A 24,955-nucleotide genomic window follows, 5' to 3' on the forward strand; every position below is an offset into this window, starting at 1 on the left:
AGTGCCTGTAACACAGCAGTAAAACAGCAGGAACACGGCAGGTTCAAAAACCCAGAAAAGTCATTGATCACTATCTTCATCTTCCTTCTGCTCATTAAACCACTGCAGTCGTCTTCTTCAGTGTTGGAGTTGAACAGCCTCAAAGGCTCCATCACACACCTTCTACGTCTCTCCTCCATTGTTGCTCAATGGCACTTCTGTGCTGCAGCTCTTTTTCCTTCTTTACAGACACATCAATTGCTTTTAACTTAAAAGCTGCAAAATATGCATTTCTTCATGTGTTTTCCATGATGAGGGTTTGTGCATGACACGCAAAATGATTGTTAAAAGTTGAGATTAGAACTTCTCCTCTCCGCATCACCTCTTCCACCTGTCTGTCACACTTTTACACTTCCTGCTAGAGCGCCCCCTGGAGCCCGTTAGCCCGTATAAATCTACACTCGAGCTGCATCGCTGTATAAGCTGCAGGGTTCAAAACGAGAAAAAAGTAGCGGCTTATAGTCCTTAAAGTATGGTAATTAAATTGGGTAAATTGCACATGATGCCAAATACCTGATAACCAACTGAACCTGAGGCCTTTAAACATTGCTTATATGGTGCATTAGTGGCTCTTATGTAATACTCACTGTATCTTTGGGTGAAGTTTGAAGAGATTTCTGAAGAGTGAAGATACAGATTATGCTAATGTTAGCTGGCATCATTCACTCTTATACTTCCTAAACACTAATTAAAGCCAGATCAAAGCATCTTAAAATATTATAGATTCATTTATGCAGTTTAAGACATTTTTAATAGTGAAAGATTGACAAAATTCTAGTTTAACTCATGTATTTAGGAGCTTTTACATTAATAACAATGATAGCACAGGTGTGGTCATGACAAATGTTGAAACAAGTGGAGCCAGGCACAACCAGCCCCGCCCCGCCCCTCGCACGTATTGTATCTTACTTTAGCATCGATCCACCTGATGTCATCATGTCTATGCGTGTGCTGATGTCAGCATAGCAATTACCTCTATATATGTGCCAAGTTTGAAGTAAACTGAAACAAAATTGATGTTTTAATAGACATGTGAAATTTTACCCTTTATAAGTAAGGGGGGATGTTTAAAATTCTTTAAAAAAATTTAACTTTGACCTATTTTTCCCAACATGTTATGAAATCTATTTTGGGTCACTGGCAATCTATTAACCAATTTTGGTATGAATTGGACTGATAGTTTTGCTGCTATAGACATTTGAAATTTCATCTATTACAAATAAATAGGAAAAAAAGAGTTTAAAAATTCATAAAAAATTGGAACTTTGACCTACTCTTCCCAAAATGTAATGAGATCTGTTCTGGGTCACTGGCAATTTATAAACCCAATTTGGTATGAATTCAACCAATAGTTTTGCTGCTAGAGTGTTAACAAACTGAACCATAAACAATACCCCTTTCCTCCCCATCGAGGGATCGGGTGATAAAGTCTCAGTGTTTTGTCCAAGAGTAAAAATACTGTCAAATCCAAGATGGATGTCCTTTACAAAGTGGTCTTGAGACCTAGAAATACTAAACATCAAGTACTTACCAGCAAATAATGCCTATACGCATTCTACAACAAGTAAATCAGGATGCAGTGGGGGAAAGATCTTTTTTAATTAGGAATGGAAACACATTATATACAGTTAAATGTAAACAGGACTGCACAAGTGCATTTAAAACAGATACCTGTCTTCTGGTAAAATGATGTAAAGATTAGCTTCAAAACCCCCAGTACCTTAAACATACCTTCTCCATATGTTCACAAGGACACTGTATACTGGCAGCAACGTAGACTCCTCTTATTATTGTGGTTTTTCTGACAGTCTTCGTTGTCGTTTCAGCTGCTCTGTTGTCTCTGAAGTCATCTGCCGAGTTCAAGAAGAAAACTGTGTGGACCAGAGCCTATGGGTGGTAGTTAGAAGGAGCTCCGACATCCTCACTACTGTCCTTAATAACATGGAGACAGTCGAAGTTCAGACATTTTATTTCACCGAGTGTAAACCGGAACTCCTTCACAAACCGAATGCTGCTCAGTTCTGTCATTTCCATAAAGGTCACGATACTCACACGCAATGTAAAGTCATCTGTGTATAGAAAATAAACTCTAGGGGAAGTGTTCTTCAATAAAAGCATCATTTTTTTTTCAACTTGTTGCTCCATTTGTCCATTTGGTAGCGTCTCTCCTTGACCAGCTGCCACAGCGATACAGTCGCACCTGAAAGAGAAAACACAATAAATTGGTATCTGGACGTCAGTGGTTCATTACTCCCTCTAGTGGTCACATTCAGTCATGGTCATGGGGGTGGCCATGGCTCAGATGGTAGAGTGGGTCGTCCAATAACCGAAGGGTTGGCGGTTCAAATCCCACTGTGGGAGCATTGTGTCCTTGGGCAAGACACTTCCTTATCTCCAGTGCTGCTACTCACACTGGTGTAGGAATGTTCGGTGGTGGTCGGAGGGGGCGTAGACGCAAATTGGCAGCCATGCTTCCATCAGTCTGCACCAGGACAGCTGTGGATACAGATGTAGTTTACCACCACCAGAGGGAGGATGTGAGAGTGGATGAATAATGGATGTACTGTGCACGTTTTGAGTATGCGTTCATAGAAAAGCACTATATACATCTAGTCCGTTATTATTATTACCTCTGCCAAAGAGGTTATGTTTTTGTCGTTGGTTTGTCAGTTTGTCTGGCTGTGTGCAAGATAACTCAAAAAGCTATGGACTGATTTGGATGAAAATTTCAGGAAATGTTGATACTGGCACAAGGAACAAATGATTAAATTTTGGTGGTGATCGGGAGTGGGGGCCCACTGATCTGCCTTGGCGGAGGTCTGCGCTGTCTTTTCTAGAAAAGCACTAGTAGAGCGCAGACCTCCGCCAAGGCAGATCAGTGCCCCCCGACCCCCCGATCACCACCAAAATTTAATCATTTGTTCCTTGTGCCAGTATCAACATTTCCTGAAATTTTCATCCAAATCCGGAGCACTGATCTGCCTTGGCGGAGGTCTGCGCTCTCTGAGTGCTTCTAGTTATTATAGTGACACGGCAACACGTCAGAATTAGGATTAATGCTGCCTTCACGTGCTATCGGGAAGATGATTTTTTCCACTTGTGAATTTGAAATTAGGAGTGCATTGTGTTCAAGTGCTTTTGTTTTGTACCAAAATGAAAAAATGGTCGACTCACAATTTATCGTGACCTGCTACTTGGGTAAAACAGTCTTAGATGTGCTAATTCAGCTGCTGCAAATTGTGTATATTATAAATGTGCAAAGTCATCAGCTAACAGCCACAGAACATTGATAAAAGCATGGTTTATCTTATGCGATGAATCCCTTGTTGCTCTCCACCATGTTGAAAAACACAGCAGCTCTTACATAATTTTTTTCCCCCAGGTCCCCAGTGCAAAATACGACATGAGGGGGCGTTCATGTCAAGGTTATTATCGTTGACGAAAACTAGGATTGTAAAAACATTTTCGTTAACTGAAATAAATAAAAACTATAATTAGAAGAAAAAAACGATAACTAACTGAAACTAGATTGTGTGCTTACAAAACTAACTAAAATGTATAAAAATTATGGATAAAATTCCCTTCGTTTTCATTTTTGTCAATGTCGGATTGATATGAAATCGATTTATTTCCCTCAAGCAATTTCAGCTAGCGGTACCATATGATATTTAACAGTCCGTCACTTCTCATCACTTGTCGTTTTGAGTCGTCTTCTGGTCCCCACTCTACCTGGAAACACGGAGACTAAAGTTGGGAGAAACCAGCAGAGTCCTGTCTGGGATTTATTTGAATATGATGGCGAAAAAAGATTAAAAAAAAAAAAAAACTACGAAAAAACTGAAACTAAACTAAAACTAAGCATTTAGAAAATAACGAAAACTAATAAAAACTAGCAAACCCGCTCTAAGAACTAATTAAAACGAACTGAATTAGAGAAAAAAGTCAAAACTAAATAAAACTAAACTATAATGAAAAATCCAAAACTATTCAAACCTTGGTTCATGTCCAATTTTCCAGTTAATAACTAGTATTTAGCATAATTCCCATAGCATGTGAAGGCAGGATAAGTCAAGTTGTAACCTATCAGTATCAAACAAGTTCTTGGATTCTGTTGTGGGAATGTAAAGTTGCTGCTAAAAGCCAAGCAAGATTAGTCAGGTCAAACGTGACAAGTCAATGAACGTCGAAAAGCTGATCCATCAATTACAAACTTTCCGAATAAACAGTGGTGGGTGTTCTAATAGTATACTGCATTCTTCCTTCTGTCATATTGTGATTATAGGCTGCTTCAGGACTTCAATCAAACATGACTCAGTACAGTTTCACTGTAAAATGACTTGAATCAAGTCCAAAGTTAATAAAACTGTAACTGAAGTGCCCCACCTCTGCAATGAAATACATTCATATATACACAGAACTTCATTCTAAACACTGATACGGTTAGATAATTTTAATATTTTATTCTATAAAGACCCACTGCTACTTTTGTGGCAGTTCCCAAATTAATTTCTCTCTAACTTTTCTTAAGTAATTTATCACCATTTATTATAATATTATCTTCTGCATTTTGTATTTTGTTTTTTTTTTTTTCACTTAAGTTTTTATTGACATTTTCTACACATATATTTAACAACACAATAAAAAACAAAAACATTGCTTGGGTACATTACACACATTTCATTACATTCGCATTATCCAGTCTTTCCACCATTCTGAGCTCTGTAAACAGTCCATTTATTCCACCTCGTATTTTGTATTTTTAAGTGCTAATCAGGTTTTTTTCCTACATTTAATTCATTGCTCGTGTAGATGTTCATAAAAGCTCAGATTAAAATTGAGTTATTCTATCAGAAACAGAGAAAACTGGAGAAAAAGTTACTTTTTTAGTAAAGTCTATCATTAATTGAACATAAAACCGGCATCTCCATTTACTGTCATTGATCCAGCTCCATGGGTTTTACTGGTGAGTAGGGGTGTAATGATATGAAAATTTCATATCATGGTTATTGTGACCAAAATTATCACGGTTATTATTATCGCTGTATTGTTGAAATTGTGCTCAAAATGTTCAAAAAGTACTAATACACACTGAAATAATTTAACCAAGTTGTATTTTTAAAAAAATAATAAAATAATAGTCACAATGTACTTTCTGTTGCAGAAACATTCAAATATTAACCCTTAGTGGTCTGGGCCTATTTTGTCTGTTTTTCAGTCCTTTTGATTTTGCCTTTATATACTATATAAACAAATGTTTACTATACCCATGTTTGGGATCTTTTTTTTCAGCACAACTTCATCTATCTCATCTGTCTATTATTTTTTCACTTTAACCTACTATAAAAACATAAAAGGCCAGAAAACACAAAAAAAATATATAAAATCCGATTTGAAAAATGTATATACTTTATGCATAAATAACACAAAGATGCTTAACGAACCTTTTCAAAGACTTTAAAAGTGAATATTGGTTCCAAATATTAGGTATAGACAATTAAAATGGTAATAAATTTAAACTATACTGAAATATCTGACTTAAAAGCAGATCTTTACATAGGTGTTTTTTCCCCTAAAAGTGTGGTAATCAAACATGGTTATCATGATAATTAGAATTTAAACAGTAATACTAACTGTCTGTAATTTTGCCGCGGTTGATCGTTATACCGGTAATCGTTACATCCCTATTATCTTCTGGATTTTGTATTTTTTCCAGTGGAAGTCATGTATTTTCCTATGTTTAATTGGCTGATCTTGTAGATGTTCGTAAAAGCTCAGAGTAAAGTCCAACGTTATTATATCAAAACAGAAAAAAACTAAAGAAATAATGACTTTTTCAGCAAAATCTCTCATTAACTGAACATAAACCCAGTGTGTCCATCCACTGTCATTGATCCAACTCCATGGGTTTTACTGGTGAATCAATGTTGTAGATGATGACAGTGCTTCCACGGTAACTACGGTGCCTCTGAACGTCCAAATGGGTCATATCTGATGACCATGAAAAGACGACAAACTGTATTTTACACCAATTATTTACATGTATTGATAGGATTAGTGGATCAGCAGGTGGATATAGTGGATAGATGGTGGATATTTGGGCTTTTATGGATTAAGAGGATTGAAGCACATTGAAGAGCATTACTAAAGCACAGCACAATGTCATTCCCATCCAGTCAGTAAAGTATAATTAGGATGTTACTGATTCAAAACTGTTCATGAAAGGCTTAGTTTTTTTTTTTTTTTAATGCAGTCATGCAGAGTACTACTAATAAATGCTTTGTAATAACTAATAAACAGCCAAAATGCTACCAGTACCAGGGTGCTTGTGCAGGTCTTGAAAGTCTTAAAAAGTATTGAATTCTGATACACTGTTTTCCAGACCTTGAAAAGTCTGAAATTTTGTATGAAAGTCTTAATAAAGTATGGAAAAAAAAGTTTCTCTCATAGTTGATTTTAGAGTATGCTCAAAGGCACATAATCTAGTAAGATAATACATGAGGAAAGCATATAAAAAAAATAAAACTAGGGATGATTTCACTAACTGGTCGATACTGGAGTGATTCTAGTGAGACTTGTTTGTGTGATATCCATACACTTTTGTGATTTTCATATGTTTTGAAAGCATTCCTGCGAATTATGCATTTATTCATACACATATTTATTAACCCTTTCATGCATAGTGGTCACTACAGTGGACGGTTATTTTACAGCTGTTCTCTTGTATATTCATGGGTTTTGTTGTTTTAGTTTCATATCAGCCAACACAGTGGACGCTTGTGCACCATCCCATAGTACACTGACATTCATACCATTACTGTTACTTTATGTTCTTGATAAACCTGATCTGCAGTGACATGTTTTAGGGTAAATCAGTTGTTAATTGTTAGACTGTATTTAAAGTTGTTTTTTGTTTTTTTTTCAAACAAAAAGTTGTTTTTTTTGCATATTATCTTCATGAAGTGAATAATAACTAGTATTTGAATGTTAAAATGTGAGAAAACATTAGATTAGCAGCATTAAAAATGTTTTAATTTCATTGTTTCCATATCACTTTCTGCTATTGGGTTTTAATATATATGTTTCTTTGCTTCAAAAATTGAATGCATGGTGTACCTGAGTGGACATTTTTGGAACTAGATGAAAAAAAACTCGATCACATTTTTTTTTTTTTTTTTTCATGCCAAAAGAGGAATAAAAACACTCAAGAAAAAATATCTCCCTGGTAAAATGTCCAAATAAAAGAGGATACACAAGCAAAGGTGTCAGAAAAATGGGCAATGATGACTGGGAGTACAGTTGGTGTCGGCTGCTGCCTTATCGGTACAGACAGCTGCCTGTCAGCCAGCTGAGCCCATAAAAAAGAAAAAAAAAAAAAAATCTCGACAAAGGTTCTCATAATTCATGCATGAAAGGGTTAAAATGGACTTTTCTACTACACACAACAGGTACAATCTCCACCAAAAAAGTAGGCACACAAATATAAAAGTACATAAAGTCAAGGTCTTGGGGAAAAAAGACAGCAGTTTTAAAAAGTCTGGAGCTGTTGTTAGTATAAAGAGCAAGCACCCTGCAATTTGCACACTAATAAGTAGTTAATGGTGGTAGCTTATTAGAAAGGGCTGTAATTTGTGGCACAAATCTGACATTTTCCAACAAGATCTGCAGTCTGAGTTGAGACTTGTCCTTGTCCAAACAGTTTTACTCATCTGGTTGCACAGGTTGAGCCATGTTCAACTCGTAAAATATGAAAGGCAGAAATTTGCTCCATTGCATGTTCATGCATTTCTCACATACTCGACATAACTTTCCTTATACCTGCAAAACTATAGATAGATAGATAGATAGATAGATAGATAGATAGATAGATAGATAGATAGATAGATAGATAGATAGATAGATATTTTTTTTTAACTTGATTTTTTATTTGGTTTTGCTCATCCAAATATATAAGACATTTTACATATACTGACATATATAATCACACATTCCCATGGCACATATGAAAAAAAACAACAAAATCTATACCTACAGTAGATACTGATTACAATAAATCATGAATGAAACATGAATGACAAAAAAATAGAAATAGAATAAATATAAATAGAAATTATATATATACACACATACATACACACAAATGCATATATATACAGGGTGGGGAAGCAAAATTTACAGTGAACATTTAGTTGTTTTTTCTCAGCAGGCACTACGTCAATTGTTTTGAAACCAAACATATATTGATGTCATAATCATACCTAACACTATTACCCATACCTTTTCAGAAACTTTTGCCCATATGAGTAATCAGGAAAGCAAACGTCAAAGAGTGTGAGATTTGCTGAATGCACTCGTCACACCAAAGGAGATTTCAAAAATAGTTGGAGTGTCCATAAAGACTGTTTATAATGGAAAGAAGAGAATGACTATGAGCAAAACTATTACGAGAAAGTCTGGAAGATACTATTAAAGAAGAATGGGAGAAGTTGTCACCCGAATATTTGAGGAACACTTGCGCAAGTTTCAGGAAGTGTGTGAAGGCAGTTATTGAGAAAGAAGGAGGACACATAGAATAAAAACATTTTCTATTATGTAAATTTTCTTGTGGCAAATAAATTCTCATGACTTTCAATAAACTAATTGGTCATACACTGTCTTTCAATCCCTGCCTCAAAATATTGTAAATTTTGCTTCCCCACCCTGTAAATAACACACATGTATACAACCACTTCTGAATGCTTATTTCATTAAAAGCTTAATCATGGGACTCCATCTCTTTGTAAATAGCTCTCCCTGAATTCTACCTACATATGTAACTTGCTCCATCTGATAGATTTCCTTCACTTTCTCAATCCAAATGTTATATGTTGGAGGTTCAGGTTTCAACCACTTGATAGTGATGCATTTAATGGCTGCCGTTAGTACAGTTTGCAAGAGGTATTTTTGGTTATTTCTCTCTAAACTTTCTGGGAGTACACCTAAAATAGTGAACTTAAAATCTTTAGAAAATGTTTGGTTGAAAACTGTGTTCACAGCAGCAAATCTATCATCCCAGAATGGTCAAACTATATTAAAACTAATGAATTATTCAACAGTAACTTTTAATCTATATCCCAATATTTCACTATAAGTTCTTGGAATGTGGAATGGAAATATGAAAACATGTGACATCTTCCATTTTTAGCCACATCTTTAGTAGGGTGACATTTTATTTTGTGTGTAAAAATGTTTCCTGTACAACATTTATGGCTGAATCCATGCTTTTCTTCACTAGATGGGCCTTTGTGTAGTGACAAGTCTTACCTAAAACCAGAAGGGACAGGTATAGCATGAGGTCCACGGAGTCACGGGTATCCATGAACTCTGCTGAATCCTGCAAAGGCGGGCACGGGACTTCTGGTCCCAGGTACAGCATCACCTCATAAATTGTGAAACCTGGAGAAAAGAAAGTTTTTCAATAACATGGAACAAAAACACTCCTCATATCAGGTCATGTAATGCATTCTTGTCCTAAATCACTGGTTGTGGAGCTGGAATAGAATTAAAATGACTAGAACTGACACATGGAATTACAACATAAGGTAAAAAAAATATCAACACTAACTGAAAACAAACGTTAAAAGGGGTATCTGATGGGGAAAAGAGTCAGAGAATTAACTGTAGTGGGTCTGTAGACATCGTGACACTTCAGAGACAGTTCGTTTTGGAGAAATATTGAAACTAAAAAAGTAACATTTAGAAATACCATCCAGTGCATGACATCCCAATTAATATAAATAAATAAATAAATAAATGTAAAGTTACATGTTATAATAGCTGGGTCCTGTGTACTACATCTCATACAAAAGCAGAGTCAGAAATGCTTATAATACCAAACTAAAATCAAAATGTACAAGTAACACTGATGGCAATGCAAAGTACTTCATAAAAAAACACAAAATAAACCAAGAAATATTAAAAAGTGAGTAAAATGGGTGATACAGTATATTTTGTGTCGTTACTAAGGATCTGGCCAAGCGAGTAACTGAGTGAGAAAGCACTGTGCAGCAATACTAATTTTTCCATATCTGTTTTTAAAAATTAATTTAGCAGCAACCATAATAGCTCAAATTGTAGGTCTGAGCAAGTACTTTAACATGCCATTAAGGAATGATAACCAAATATTTAATAAAAATATCAATTTATCATCATTGACAAAGTAACGGAGTGAGGAAAAATATAAGCAGTTATTCAAAGTTTGGGGAAAATACCAAAAAGTGCTGTTCCTCAAGGAAAGTACAAATATTTAGCATATCACACTTTTCTTAATACATGAGAGTACATTATATCCATGAATGAAACTGATATTTTTATTTTTGTTTTAAAAGATGCTGATTCATGGTAACAGAGTGAGATGTTTGTCCAGTGTGATGCACCAGAATAATAAAAATAATCAAAGATTTTATTAAGATACTGATAAAATTATCAGTCTTTTGCCACATATGATTCATTACTATATTTAATACACATCTGTCTGCTGTTTTTATAATAAATAACATTCAAAATTATTATATCATTTGATTATTATGAAATATAAGATTAGACGCAAGTATATATTTATTTACACTTTCCTATTTACATTCTGAATTTATGGTGTATACACTCATTTACAACCTTTACTGTTCTTCATTTACACTGTATTCCAGGGGTGTAAACTCATTTCTTCCAGGGGCCACGTTCAGCCCAATTGGATCTGAAGTGGGCCAGACCAGTAAAGTAATAGCAACATAACCTATAAATAATGACAACTCTTTCTCTTTGTTTTTGTGCAATAAAAAACATTAAATTATGAAAATATTTACATTTACAAACTACCCTTTAACAAAAACCATGTGAATAACCTGAAAAAACGGAAATTTGTACGAAAAATAAGTGCAGTTTTAACAATATTCAGCCTCAACTTATCATTTATACATGTTCATCACACACAATGTTACACAAACACTTGGTAACAAGCAGAATATTGTTGAAACTTTGGAGTTTTGAACTAAAATACGAACATTTACTCATTCAGTTTCTCATTTGTCCAGGTCATTGTTCTTCGAGGTTCAACTGGACTAGTTTTGCTTCATAAGAGCAAAACTAGTCCAGTTGAACCTAGAAAAATGGAGTTGTCACTGTTCCTAGGTTATTAGGCTGTTATTTTACTTTAGAGCAGGGGTCTCAAACATGTTACAGGATAGTTACCTCCGCCAAGGAGGTTATGTTTTTGCCAGGGTTTGTCTGTCTGTCTGTCTGTCTGTCTGTTTGTCTGTCCGTTAGTGTGCAACATAACTCAAAAAGTTATGGACAGATTTTGATGAAATTTTCAGGGTTTGTTGGAAATGGGATAAGGAAGAAATGATTAACTTTTGGGGGTGATCGGGGGTGGGGGGGCCCACGGGGGGGCCCACTGATCAGCCTTGGCGGAGGTCTGCGCTCTCCGAGTGCTTCTAGTTTGTAAATGTAAATATTTTCGTATTTTGTAAATGTAAATATTTTAATAATTTAAAGTTATTTTTTGCACTAAAACAAAGACAAAAATCTAAAGTTGTCATTATATATAGACATAATGTAATATTTTTTTTTCACATCAAACCCAGAAGAAACTAGAAGCACTCGGAGAGCGCAGACCTCCACCAAGGCTGATCAGTGCCCCCCACCCCCGATCACCACCAAAATTTAATCATTTCTTCCTTATCCCATTTCCAACAAACCCTGAAAATTTCATCCAAATCTGTCCATAACTTTTTGAGTTATGTTGCACACTAACGGACAGACAAACAAACAAACAAACAGACAAACAAACCCTGGCAAAAACATAACCTCCTTGGCGGAGGTAAATATGGAGTCATTATTTTTTGTAGGATATTTTACTGTAGATCATATTGGTCTGTATGTGGAACCTGAACTAAAATGAATCTGTGGAATTTTTACACTTTGCAAATTCATCCCACGGGCCAGATTGGAACCTTTGGCGGGCTGCATTTGGCCCCCGGGCCGCATGTTTGACGCCCCTGCTGTATTCTATTTACATGGCAGCAAATTAACCCTTTCATGCATAGTGGTCACTACAGTGGACAGCTATTCTCCAGCTGTTCTCTTGTATATTCATGGGTTTTGTTGTTTTAGTTCCATATCAACCAACACAGTGGACACTTATGCGTCATCTCATAAATTGCAATTCATACCATTATTGTAACTTTGCTGTTCTTAATTGGTTCTTGAGTGGAAATCAATTGTTAATATTTATTTTTTGCATATTATCTCCATGAAGTGAGTAATAACTAGTATTAGAATATGTTAAAAATGTGACAAAACATCAGATTAGCAGCATTAAACATGGTTTCATTTCACTGTTTTCATATCACTTTATGATATTGGGTTTTAAATACATGTTTCTGTGCTTCAAGAATAAAATTCATGGTGTAGCTGAGTGGACATTTTTGTAACTCCATGAAAAACAGGTTGATTTACAAAAAAAAAAAAAAATCAATCACATTGTTTTTTTCATGCCTAAAGAGGAATGAAAACACTCAGGGAAAAAAATCTTGATTAAGGTTCTCATAATTCATGCATGAAAGGGTTAATTAACCTGTTAAACCCTGACCATATTTTCAGGGTAAAAACACCTAAACAGACATACCCAAAGTAAATGAACAATTACTTCACAATAATAAGGTTCATATGGATGTTCTTGGTGTCTATGGACATTTAGAGACCTCACACAATCTATTCCCATCGTCTAAAATATTGTATCTATTACTGTGCCAGAGTAAACTGTAACAAACTAAAAGAAAAATTGGAATTTTTTTTATCCTCGCCTGTTTTTTTTTCAGCTGGATTGACGATGATATGCATAAATTAATTGTTTGTGTCGGAGATTTTTAATAGCGTATATTTCACCCCACAAAGATTAAAAATCATGTTTGAACATTAAAGTTTGCACTAAAATACACTTTTGATGTACTTTTATTAACATTAGGGTCTAAACTTTGAGCAAAAGTTGAAAAAAACATTCATTGTCCTGATTTATTATATTGTTATAGTAGATGAATATTAATATCATTTTTTCGGCCTACGGGCGGGCTGATAGGGCTAAAGGGGTTAAATAAACACAGTTTTAGAAACAAGTGATATATGTCTTTCATGCTGAGTAATCAAAAATATTTTTAGAGAAAAAATAAATGGACCCTGATGTTCACTTTCACTTGGCCAGGCCCTCATGCTCAGTCAGTAAATAAGGGGAAACTATGTTGAAATACTAAGTAAACCTCCACTAGTACAGCTGTATTCCCCCTCAGTTCAACTACAGTAGATGTGACTGAAGCAGTAACCACATGTATTCATTTGTACAACTTGATGTTTACAGATATAAACAGTCATATAATCCAGACCTAACTTTTTGAGTGCAGTTTTTCTGTGTTACTGGTATTCTGTATCAAACGTCTGCTGTCCATTGTGTTTTTCTTTCCTCACACTTCCTGTCTCCACTTCATATCTGCTTTGCCAACTCATTTCCTGTTCTCATTTGCCTGCTTTTACACAAGGCTTTGACACATTGTAAGTGAAGCCCGTCATGCGTTTAATGCTGCTTTAACCCTTTCATGCATGAATTATGAAAATCTTATTCAAGATTTTTTTTTTTTCCTGAGTGTTTTTAGTCCTCTTTATGCATAAAAACTGTGATTTAACATTTTTTTAATGAACCTATTTTTCATGGAGTTACAAAAATATCGACTGAGCCGGACACTACAGGGTGGGGAAGCAAAATTTACAATGAACATTTAGTTGTTTTTTCTCAGCAGGCACAACGTCAATTGTTTTGAAACCAAACATATATTGATGTCATAATCATACCTAACACTATTATCCATACCTTTTCAGAAACTTTTGCCCATATGAGTAATCAGGAAAGCAAACGTCAAAGAGTGTGTGATTTGCTGAATGCACTCGTCACACCAAAGGAGATTTCAAAAATAGTTGGAGTGTCCATAAAGACTGTTTATAATGGAAAGAAGAAAATGACTATGAGCAAAACTATTACGAGAAAGTCTGGAAGATACTATTAAAGAAGAATGGGAGAAATTGTCACCTGAATATTTGAGGAACACTTGCGCAAGTTTCAGGAAGCGTGTGAAGGCAGTTATTGAGAAAGAAGGAGGACACATAGAATAAAAACATTTTCTATTATGTACATTTTCTTGTGGCGAATAAATTCTCATGACTTTCAATAAACTAATTGGTCATACACTGTCTTTCAATCCCTGCCTCAAAATATTGTAAATTTTGCTTCCCCACCCTGTATATGTTTAATTTTGAAGCAAAGAAACATGCTTTTACTGACAAACTATGAAATACATTTTTTAAATGCTGCTAATCAGATGTTTTCTCACATTTTTAACATGCTATAATACTAGTTATTACTCACTCAGATAATATGCAACAAAAAAAACAACTTCAAAAAGAAAACAAAAAAAACGGGCTAATTACAGTCTGATAACAATTAGCATTTCATTTACACTCAAATATGCCACTGCAGATCAGGTTTATCAAGAACAGGAAAGTTACAATAATGCTATGAATTACAGTGTATGGGATGGTGCATAACAGTCAAAACACAGTATTTAAAATCTCTCTTTGGGTACATTTTAGAGACAATTTGACAGATTAGTGTTGCTAAATGACCCACATTTTTACTTTTAAATTCAGTTTTGCTTTAGTTGGACCATAAGGGATCATCCAAAACAAGGAGCTACTGTATATTGAAATAAATGTTGGAATGGCAATCAATTAAAGTTCGCTCTCTGATGGGATATTACTGTGTTTTGACCGATTAGCGTCCACTGTGTTGGCTGATATACAAGTAAAACAACAAAATCCAAGAATATACAAAAGAACAGCTGTAGAATCGCAGTCCACTGTAGTGACCACTATGCATGAAAGGGTTAAGTAGAGGGGTAATATTCACCTTCTATGACCACTGTCACCACGTATAAAGGGATCCAGAGTGTGTACCGGGACCACAACATGAGCGGGGAGGGTTTGGACATCACACACATCACCTCATATGGGTACCTGTTACCAAAACACCACATCAAAGCATTAAGTGTGGAACAGACAGAAGGAAAAGCTCATACTGACATCATTTCCACCCTGTAACCTATTTACATGTAACTATATATTTGCACATTTATGTATAGTTCTTTAATTACACTGGGTTACAAAAAAATGTTTTTGCAAGTTGTCTGGGTTTTTTCAACTGAATTAGGATCTTTTTGCACCGCTAAATCCAAAAATGACATCTGTTTTTCTCAATCAGGTCAGGTTTTTTTGCTAATTTGATTTTGAAAAATTTGATTCATAGAGTTCTCACCCAAAATAGGTTTTAAGAGAAAAAAAATCATTTTCTAACAGGATTCCTATTAGGTACAATGGTGTATTCACCGCAGTTGTAGCAGAATACGTCAGGCTTATTTTTACAAGATCTTCTAGTCGAAGCCATTTCATTCACCTGTAATATTAAAAAAAACATTAATCATAAATTGGCAAAAGTAAAATCTTCAGAACTCGTTTATTGCAAGAAATATGAAAGAATTTTGTATCATATGATGTGAAAATGCCCATAAATGTAAGCAAAAATGTTAAAAAGCCAATATGTAGCATAGTTCAGAAAGTTGACCTGATTGAGCAAAATTAATGTGATTTTTGGATTCAGCACACCAAAATGATCCTAAATCAGCTCAAAAAACTTAAACAATAAATTTGTTGTTGACCAGTGTAATATATTGTCTAGTACAGTGTTTTTCAACCTTGGGTTCAGGACCCCACGTGGGGTCACCTGGAATTCAAATGGAATTGCCTGAAATTTCAAGTAATTAATAAAAACAATTTTTAAAAAAATCTTACTAATAAAAAATATATGGTGAATTAAGAAAGACAATCCCAAAACATAAATGACATGACAAACTGTGAAGCTGAAACAAACTGAAGCACTGTGGTACTGTTTATCTGTCAAATGTTCATTGTGGTCAGTTTCAGATGCTGCAGCTCTTTCATAATTCATAGTTTGAGTTCTTGTTTGTTCAGTATTAATTGTCAGACTTGTAAATCCAAGCTGGACTGACTGTACATATCCTGACCAAGGAAAATAAAATTCTCACTTTGTGCAGTAATCTACACCTGGCTTTTCTGCCTCTGTCCATAATAATATACATTATATAGACTAAATGTCATCTAAAATTAATGTTTATTAGCAACAAAGTATAGCAAACTATTACGTGATCAAAAACAAATTAATGTTAGCAAAAAAAAAAAAGTCTCAGTTTTGAATGTCTGGGGTCACCAGAAATTTGTGATGTTAAAATGGGGGTAACGAGCCAAAAAAAGGTTGGGAACCACCGGTCTAGTACATATTGTTGTTCTAATTTTTTTATCTTAAAAGAGTGTTCTAATATGTATATTTGGTTGTGGTTTTTTTGTTGTTTTTATTATACTTGAATGGAACTTCAAGTGCTCCCCACACAGGTGCCTGATGAAATATCTTAGAACATTTTTACTACTGATCAAATATTGGCTTTCAAAAAAAATTTTTAAAAAGTTAAGGTCGATATTGAAAAAAAATCTATATATCGGGCTGCATGTGAGTAGACGTGTATGTATATATACGAGCTCGTTGTAGACTGACTACCTCCTTGCAGTGTATTCATTTATTTATTTCATTTTATTGTCTCCTTGGTCGTTTTTATGCACTATAGAGATAGAGATATAGATATACACTACAAACAAAAAGTTAAGGATATTTAATTTTTTTTGTCATTTTTTTGGTCATTTTTGCCATTTGTAAATAATAGTACAGTATGTCTGGTCATTAAAAAAATGTGTTTCAATTCAGTTCACACACAAAAAAGTAAAAATCACTGTGCAAGAATCCCAACTGAAAAAAAAAAAAAAATAGCCCAAAAATTAAAAATATCCTTAACTTTTTGTTTGTAGTGTAGATATATATAGATATATAGATATAGATGTACGTGGTCTTTTTTACAGAACTATGTGTTTTTTCTAGTATCTTTTATCCGACTCCCTGAACGACAGCACAAAAGTTCCTATGTGTGTATGTATGCACAAATGGCAAATAAAATCTTTAAAATCTTTTGAATCTACCTCTAAAGATAAACTACTGAGTACATTTGCATTATCAGGATCAATATCTGCATTAAAGAAAAATGCAACAAACAAATGAATTCAATATGATTGTCATTGTGTGAAATCAGAGGAACTGAATAGTAGTAATGTAATCCAGTCGCAAAGAGGAACTAAGGGCATTAAATCTGTCACTTCTCTGAATGAGTTTAGTCACTAACCATCATATTAAAAGGCAAAGTGCTTTTAATTTTCTGTGTCATCCAGCCAATAAATGTCAAGGATATAATAGAAACCAATATTATTTTTGTTTTACTGGGTATAACTGCATTTGGTTCAGATGGCCGCAACAGGAAAATTAACCCTTTCATGCATAGTGGTCACTACAGTGGACAGCTATTTTACAGCTGTTCTCTTGTATTTTCATGGATTTTGTTGTTTTAGTTCCATATCAGACAACACACTGGACACTTATGCATTGTCCCATACACTGACATTCATACCATTACTGTAACTTTACTGTTCTAGATAAACCTGATCTAGAGTAACATATTTAAGTGTAAATCAATTATTGTTATTAGTCAGTAGTTAACAGTTTTTGTAAAAATTTGTGGGTTTTTTTTGCATATTATCTCCATGAAGTGAGTATTGACTGGTATTAGAGCATTAAAATGTGAGAAAACATCAGAGAAGCAGCATTAAAAATAAATGTCTGGTAAAGGTTCATACTGTCTTCCGCATATAATTATTGTAGCTAATTCATTTATCAGACAAATTAGTAAAGAGAGTAAACAAACAACTACCCCGCTCTGATCAAGGCCACCTTAATGCACGGGCTAACCAGGGCTGAAGCCCAGGGGCCAACTGACTTAAGGGGCCTATCATTTTATGGACTCGACAAGCATATAAACTAACATCAATTTGTAATTTGTCAGTTTTCCTGTCAATCTTTTTATACATACTGTACGCACATCTGAAGCTGCTTCTTGATCCCAATTGGTAAGCCCAGCCCCGCCCCCCCATGTGTCAAGAGGTCACGTTCAATTACAAAATGTCGGGGAAGAAGAAACTTAAGAGCGGTGCCCACAAAAGAAAAGTGGCTCGAGAAAAGCATGATCGAGAGTCAGAATTATTAAAGTGCACGCGGTTGAGTTTACGCCTATGTGCAGGTGTATGGGTTCTCAGAATTTATAGTTTCATCTGTTGCTGCTGTTAAATAAATGTTTTTCTCGACAGTCGATGGTCGTTGATAATATTTTTTATCATGAAGTCAAACTTCCATCCATCTTGGTTACAATCTACTCGCTGTTGTAGATTACCAAGATATTATATTTTATAATGAGCTTGTAATTTTGAAGGATGGGACAGGGGGGCCTACAACACCTCCCTCAGCCCCGGGGCCTACCATTAGGTTAAGGTGGCCCTGGCTCTGATACATGAATTACCTAAACTAAGCATTAAAAATGGTTTTTATTTCATAGTTTTCACACAATATATCAGTAAATACATGTTTATTTGCTTCAAAAATTAAACATGCGGTGTTCAGCTGAGCGGACATTTTTGCAACTCCATGAAAAATAGGTTCATAAGAAAATTTTCTTTAGGTTTGTTTTTTTCATGCCTAAAGAGGAATAAAAACACTCAGGAAAAAAAATCTTGATTAACCCTCCAGTATCCCGTTCAGCAAGGCCCTTACTAAGCACCAAGTGTGCCTTTTTCGCACACTTGTGGAATACTGTCAAAAAAATGTTCATACAGTTTGTTTTTAATTCTTTTACACTTTTTTCTATTTCATCAACTTGAGCCGTAAATAAAAATACCAAATACTAAATAACTGTCATATTTTTTAACCCTTTAAATGCCGTGTTTGTAATGTAAACAAACCATTTTTTTTGGATGCAAAAAACAAAAAAATATATATTTTTTTCAATATATTACATAAAAAGTGAATCACATATTATGTGATTTTTGGCATATGTCAATGATTAACAGCAACATTGGTTAATTTGCATTATTATTTTTGGTGCTAGGTCAAATGTTCAAAAATACTAGCAACTGTCACCAAGTGTGCCAAAAATGCACACCTATAAATCAAACTATTAAATATTATATATGGATTTATTTTTCTGCTCTTATTTGATTTTATTTTTGTAAATCCAGGTCAGCCCTAATCATACATATCAAATGGAAGAAATAGTGCGTTTTAGGCACACTTGGGAGACAGATGCTGGTCTTCTAATTTTCTTTTGTTTAAATGTGCACATTTTAGTCGGTGGGCAGAATTTTAAAGATCATGCAAAAATGAACAACTTTTGAATTCTAACCTTATTTAAATTGTGAAAAATAATATGAAGTTTTTTTAAAATGAAGTGCAAAGTGTGCCTAAAAGGTGCACCTGGATACCAGAGGGTTAAGGGTCTCAAAACACTGGTCAACAACAAATTTATTGTTTAAGTTTTTTGAGCTGATTTAGGATCATTTTGGTGTGCTGAATCCAAAAATCACATTAATTTTGCTCAATCAGGTCAACTTTCTGAACTATGCTACATATTGGCTTTTTAACATTTTTGCTTACATTTATGGGCATTTTCACATCATATGATACAAAATTCTTTCATATTTCTTGCAATAAACGAGTTCTGAAGATTTTACTTTTGCCAATTTATGATTAATGTTTTTTTTTTAATATTACAGGTGAATGAAATGGCTTCGACTAGAAGATCTTGCAAAAATAAGCCTGACGTATTCTGCTACATCTGCGGTGAATACACCATTGTACCTAACAGGAATCAAGTCACAGGTTTCATAAAGTGTGCTTACCAATCTTATTTTGGTATTAATGTAATTAAATGTTATCAATTTTGTGAGAAGATCAAATTTTTCAAAATCAAATTAGCAAAAAAAATCTGACCTGATTGAGAAAAACAGATGTCATTTTTGGATTTAGCGGTGCAAAATGGTCCTAATTCAGTTGAAAAAACCTAGACAACTTGCAAAAAACATTTTTTTGTAACCCAGTGTAATTCATGCATGAAAGGGTTAATAATTTAATTTAATAATGTGAAACAAATGGATTATCATCTGTTGTGTTAGACCACACATTGTTTTTCAGATTTCTTGTTCGATAATATTTCTGGTGTTAGTGCCAGAGGAAGGTCAAAGGTCACCGAAGGATTTAGGAGTCAACCTCTAAAGACTATGAGCGATTGTACAGACTGAACAGGCTGATTTAATAACAGCTTTGACCTGGTAAAAAAAATAAATAGAAAGTCTTGTGCGCACCGTAGCATGTCCAGAAGGTTCCATGAGAAGAACAGCACAGACACAACAGGTTTACTCTGCACGTCCTCCAGTTTGACCAGTATTACCAGCAGCACATTCTTCTCCAACACCTGTAAAACCAACCCGTATCAGGCACCGCCCCCTCCTCATGATAAATTATCCACATTTTGAGGTTGAGCTGTGATACGAACATGGATGAAGCGTGGGAGGAGCCTGGCTTTCTCAATCCTGTCTGCGATGTGGAAAAGCTCCAGGATGGAAAACATCTGGCAGAGACCCATCACCAAGGAGACGGAGTGAAATGTGTCCGCCATGGCATCTGCAGAGCACAAACATAAACAGGAGATTATAACACACTCACATTATCTGCACGGATTGAATAGACATTTGACTAACGTATAATTTTATTAATGTTTTATTTTGAAACACTACATATTTTTACATCGCTGTATGCTGATACAAACACAGTGATGTAATATTCTGTCATGTCTGCAATGTTCTGTTTTCCTGTAATATTAGTCATGACTGAAAAAAACAAAAAAAAACATTTGCACTTCTACTATACCTTCAACAATAAAAAGCTGTGTGTCTTATAAATGCACCCGTATTCACTTTTTTCTTTTTTACCAGGAAGTCCCATTGAGATTATCAGATTAAGACACATTTTTGCACAGATTGAATAGGTTTTTTACTAATGTAAAATTTTCTTGATGTTTTATTTTGAAACACTATTTTGCTGTAAAAGTACACAGTGATTCAGATTGAGGAGAAATACACCTGAAAAAGGATGTAATGTACTATTCTGTCATGTCTGCACTGTTCTGATTTCCTGTAATATTAGTCATGAATGAAAAAAAACACACACAAAAAAAAAACCCAAAAACATTTGCACTTCTACTATACCTTCAAAAATAAAAAGCTGTGTCTCTTATAAATGCACCCATATTCACTTTTTTTTTTTTTTTTTTTTAACCTTTATTTTACCAGGAAGTTCCATTGAGATTATCAGATTAAGATGAATTTTCACACGGATTGAATAAGGTTTTGACTAATGTAAAAAATTTTATTAATGTTTTATTTTGAAACACTCCATATTTTTACCTTGCTGTATGCTGATAAGTACACAGTGATTCAGATTGAGGAGTAATACACCTGAAAAAGGATGTAATGTAATATTTTGTCATGTCTGCACTGTTCTGTTTTCCTGTAATATTAGTCATGAATGAAAAAAAAAAACAAAAATATTTGCACTTCTACTTTACCTTCAAAAATAGAAAGCTGTGTGTCTTATAAATGCACCCATATTCACTTTTTTCTTTTTATTTATTTATTTATTTATTTATTTATTTATTTATTTATTTATCTATTTTTTACATTTATTTAACCAGGAAATTCCATTGAGATTATCAGATTAAAATGAATTTTCGCACAGATTGAATAGGGTTTTGACTAATGTAAAATATTTATTAATGTTTTATTTTAAAACACTACATATTTTTAAGCTGCTGTATGCTGATAAGTACACAGTGATTCAGATTGAGGAGTAATACACCTGAAAAAGGATGTAATGTAATATTTTGTCATGTCTGCACTGTTCTGTTTTCCTGTAATATTAGTCATGAATGAAAAAAAAAAAAATAATTGCACTTCTACTAAATCAAGAGCTGTGTGTCTTTTAATTGCACCCATATTCACTTTTTTTTTTTTTTTTTTTTAACCTTTGTTTAACCAGGAAGTCCCATTGATATTATCAGATTAAGACAAAATTTTGTACAGATTGAAAATGCATTTGACAAATGTAAAATTTTATTAACATTTTATTTTAAAACACTACATATTTTTAAGTTGCTGTATGCGGATTAGTACACAGTGATTCAGATTGGGGAGTAATGCACCTGAAAAAGGATATGATGTAATATTCTGTCACGTAATATTAGTCACGACAAAAAAAACACAAAACAAAACAAAAAAACATTTGCACTTCTACTACACCTCCAAAAATCAAGAGCTGTGTGTCTTATAAATGCAACCATTTTCCCTTTTTTTAACCTCTATTTAACCAGGAAGTCCCATTGAGACAAGAAATCTCTTTTGCAGTGAAGACCTGGCCAAAGTATTAGCCGTACAAAGTCAAAACTACATAAAACACATACATGATACACAATGAACAATAAAACAGAACAACTATTAAACCATAATGGCATCAACAAAAAATAACATTCCTCCTTCACTGCATTCTCCGTGATACTTTTAAAATCATTAACAGAGAAGAACGTTTGTAGTTTAGGAGTTTTTTGAAGACTATTCCATAACCACTTTACAAGTATTCGCAGTTCTCTAAACAACGCACAACTCATTTATGGAAGTTGCTCTATTTGTGGCCAAGAAGTGCATTGTGGGGTCATGGAAATCTGACTCCCCTCTTCTAATTGACAGGTGGTTTTTGAGATGAATAGTTGCATCTCCCTGGAAAAAAATCACTTATTATCTCAGAAAACGATATAATACTTTTGAAAATTTGGCAGCCATATTTAGACCATATTAGTACATCTGTTACTCCAAGTACCTAATGTAGTCATTTGTATTGACCTTGGACACTGACTGTTTTTCCTTTTTGTGTGTGTACCAACATACCAACAATCTCTGTACTGTTGGTATGTTAATAATAATAATAATAATAATAATAATAATAATAATAATAATAATACATATATAGCACTTTTTTTTGGACGCTCCAAGACGCTTCACAAACAAACAAAACAACAAGAACAAAGGGGCTCAAGAAAATGCAAGTTTGAACAGTTTTGAGTAGTGATTTGAAGTTTGATATATTTGTATACATTGGATATATAAAACTGAAAATAAAATATAAAAAAGATTAAGCAATTGAGTTTTATAAATGATCCCACTGCTTTTCAAATATGCAAATGAAGTCATACTTTCCTTTCATGTGTAAGTTTGGTTTTTTTCCCCATGATTTCTTATTGTGTTTTATTTCTAAGTACTAAGTAAAGATTACTTTGCTTTGTTGCATATTTGAAATAAACATACATAAATAAATAAATAAATAAATAAATAAATAAATATTCCATGACGATGGTAGGAAAATGCAGTTTTTCCAAAGTCTGTCAGAACTTTAACACATCCTTTTTGTGTCTTTATTTCGATTTATTCTGTTCCCTTCAAGGTTATTATCGTTAACTAAAACTAACAAAATGACGAAAACTAGAATTGTAAAAACATTTTCGTTAACTGAAATAAATAAAAACTATAATTAAAAGAAAAAATGATGACTAACTGAAACTGTATTGTGTGCTAAAAAACTAACTAAAACGTATAAAAATTATGGATAAAATTCCCTTCGTTTTTGTTTTTGTCAATATCGGACTGATATAAAATTGATTTATTTCCCTCAAGCAGTTTTAGCTGCTGGCACCATATGATATTTAACGGTCCGTCACTTCTTGTCATTTGTCGTTTAGAGTCATCCTCTGGTCCCCATTCTACTTGGAAACATAGAGACAAAAGTTGGGAGAAAGCAGCAGAGTCCTGTCTGGGATTTATTTGAATTCAACAGAGAAGAAGAGAAAAGATATGAAAAAAACTAAAACTAAATTAAAACTAAGCATTTAGAAAATAACGAAAACTAATCAAAAAAACTAGCAAACCTGCTCTAAAAACGAATTAAAACTAACTGAATTAGTGGGAAAAAAAAGTCAAAACTAAATAAAACTAAACTATAATGAAAAATCCAAAACTATTAGAACCTTGGTTCCCTTTAACACTGTGTCCAAACAGTTCAGATTTAATCTTTGAGTCACTTATTTTCTATCTGCAAATCAGACATTTAATCATTTATTTTGTTCCCAGTGGAAGCTGGAATTATTCAACGTGTTTTTCCATTCAAACAAAACACCTCTGCTGTCAATATTCAAGTTAAAATCTGCAGAACTTTTGCTTTTCTTGAGTATTTACATTTTATGTGACCACTCTTTCATCCATTTCCAGTAAAAACTCTCCATCTCCACATTTGTGATGAACTGTTCCTCATGAAGTTGAAAATTCTCCCTTAAAGCTGCAATAAATTATTTTTATGTTGATTTATCATGGATGACGTTAATTGTTTTGTCTGTTAAACAATTAGAAAAATTAAACCTATTTGATCCATAATCCAAAAATCAAGTTTTCAGATTTATTTCCTCCTGTTTGAGTAAATACACACATATTACCTTATTATGTAATCCCATTTATCAGTTTAGTCAGTTTTGCTTACATTACCTAAGTGGTTGTTCTTTTGCAATGACAAAGTGTTTTCAATGCACATTTAAAATCAGATTTTTAACCTCTGTCTCATAAAACCAGATATTTATAACAGCTAATCTAATCAATCCAACCATTGTAGCTCCAAAATAAACTTTATATCATCTTGGATTCACTGCAAAACATCCCACAGCTAAAAATAGACCCTATTTTCTTC

General features: G+C 33.8%; 2 protein-coding genes across 2 annotated transcripts in view; one reads left to right on the forward strand and one right to left on the reverse strand.

The window, feature by feature from the left end:
- focad (focadhesin) overlaps positions 1–2,171 on the forward strand; it is a 96,985-nt gene extending 94,814 nt beyond the window's left edge. The window contains exon 44 of the mRNA XM_030162661.1: positions 1,866–2,171. Within this exon, the coding sequence (XP_030018521.1) occupies positions 1,866–1,939 (74 nt within the window). The 3' untranslated portion in view covers positions 1,940–2,171. The remainder of the gene's footprint in view (positions 1–1,865) is intronic.
- hacd4 (3-hydroxyacyl-CoA dehydratase 4) overlaps positions 1,615–24,955 on the reverse strand; it is a 28,406-nt gene continuing 5,065 nt past the window's right edge. The window contains exons 3-7 of the mRNA XM_030162662.1: positions 20,670–20,797; positions 20,479–20,588; positions 15,026–15,132; positions 9,340–9,471; positions 1,615–2,239 (exon numbers count right to left, since the gene is read on the reverse strand). Of these exons, the coding sequence (XP_030018522.1) occupies positions 2,157–2,239; positions 9,340–9,471; positions 15,026–15,132; positions 20,479–20,588; positions 20,670–20,797 (560 nt within the window). The 3' untranslated portion in view covers positions 1,615–2,156. The remainder of the gene's footprint in view (positions 2,240–9,339; positions 9,472–15,025; positions 15,133–20,478; positions 20,589–20,669; positions 20,798–24,955) is intronic.

The sequence above is a fragment of the Sphaeramia orbicularis genome, chromosome 18, assembly GCF_902148855.1.
Source record: "Sphaeramia orbicularis chromosome 18, fSphaOr1.1, whole genome shotgun sequence".
In the NCBI taxonomy this organism is placed as follows: Eukaryota; Metazoa; Chordata; class Actinopteri; order Kurtiformes; family Apogonidae; genus Sphaeramia; species Sphaeramia orbicularis.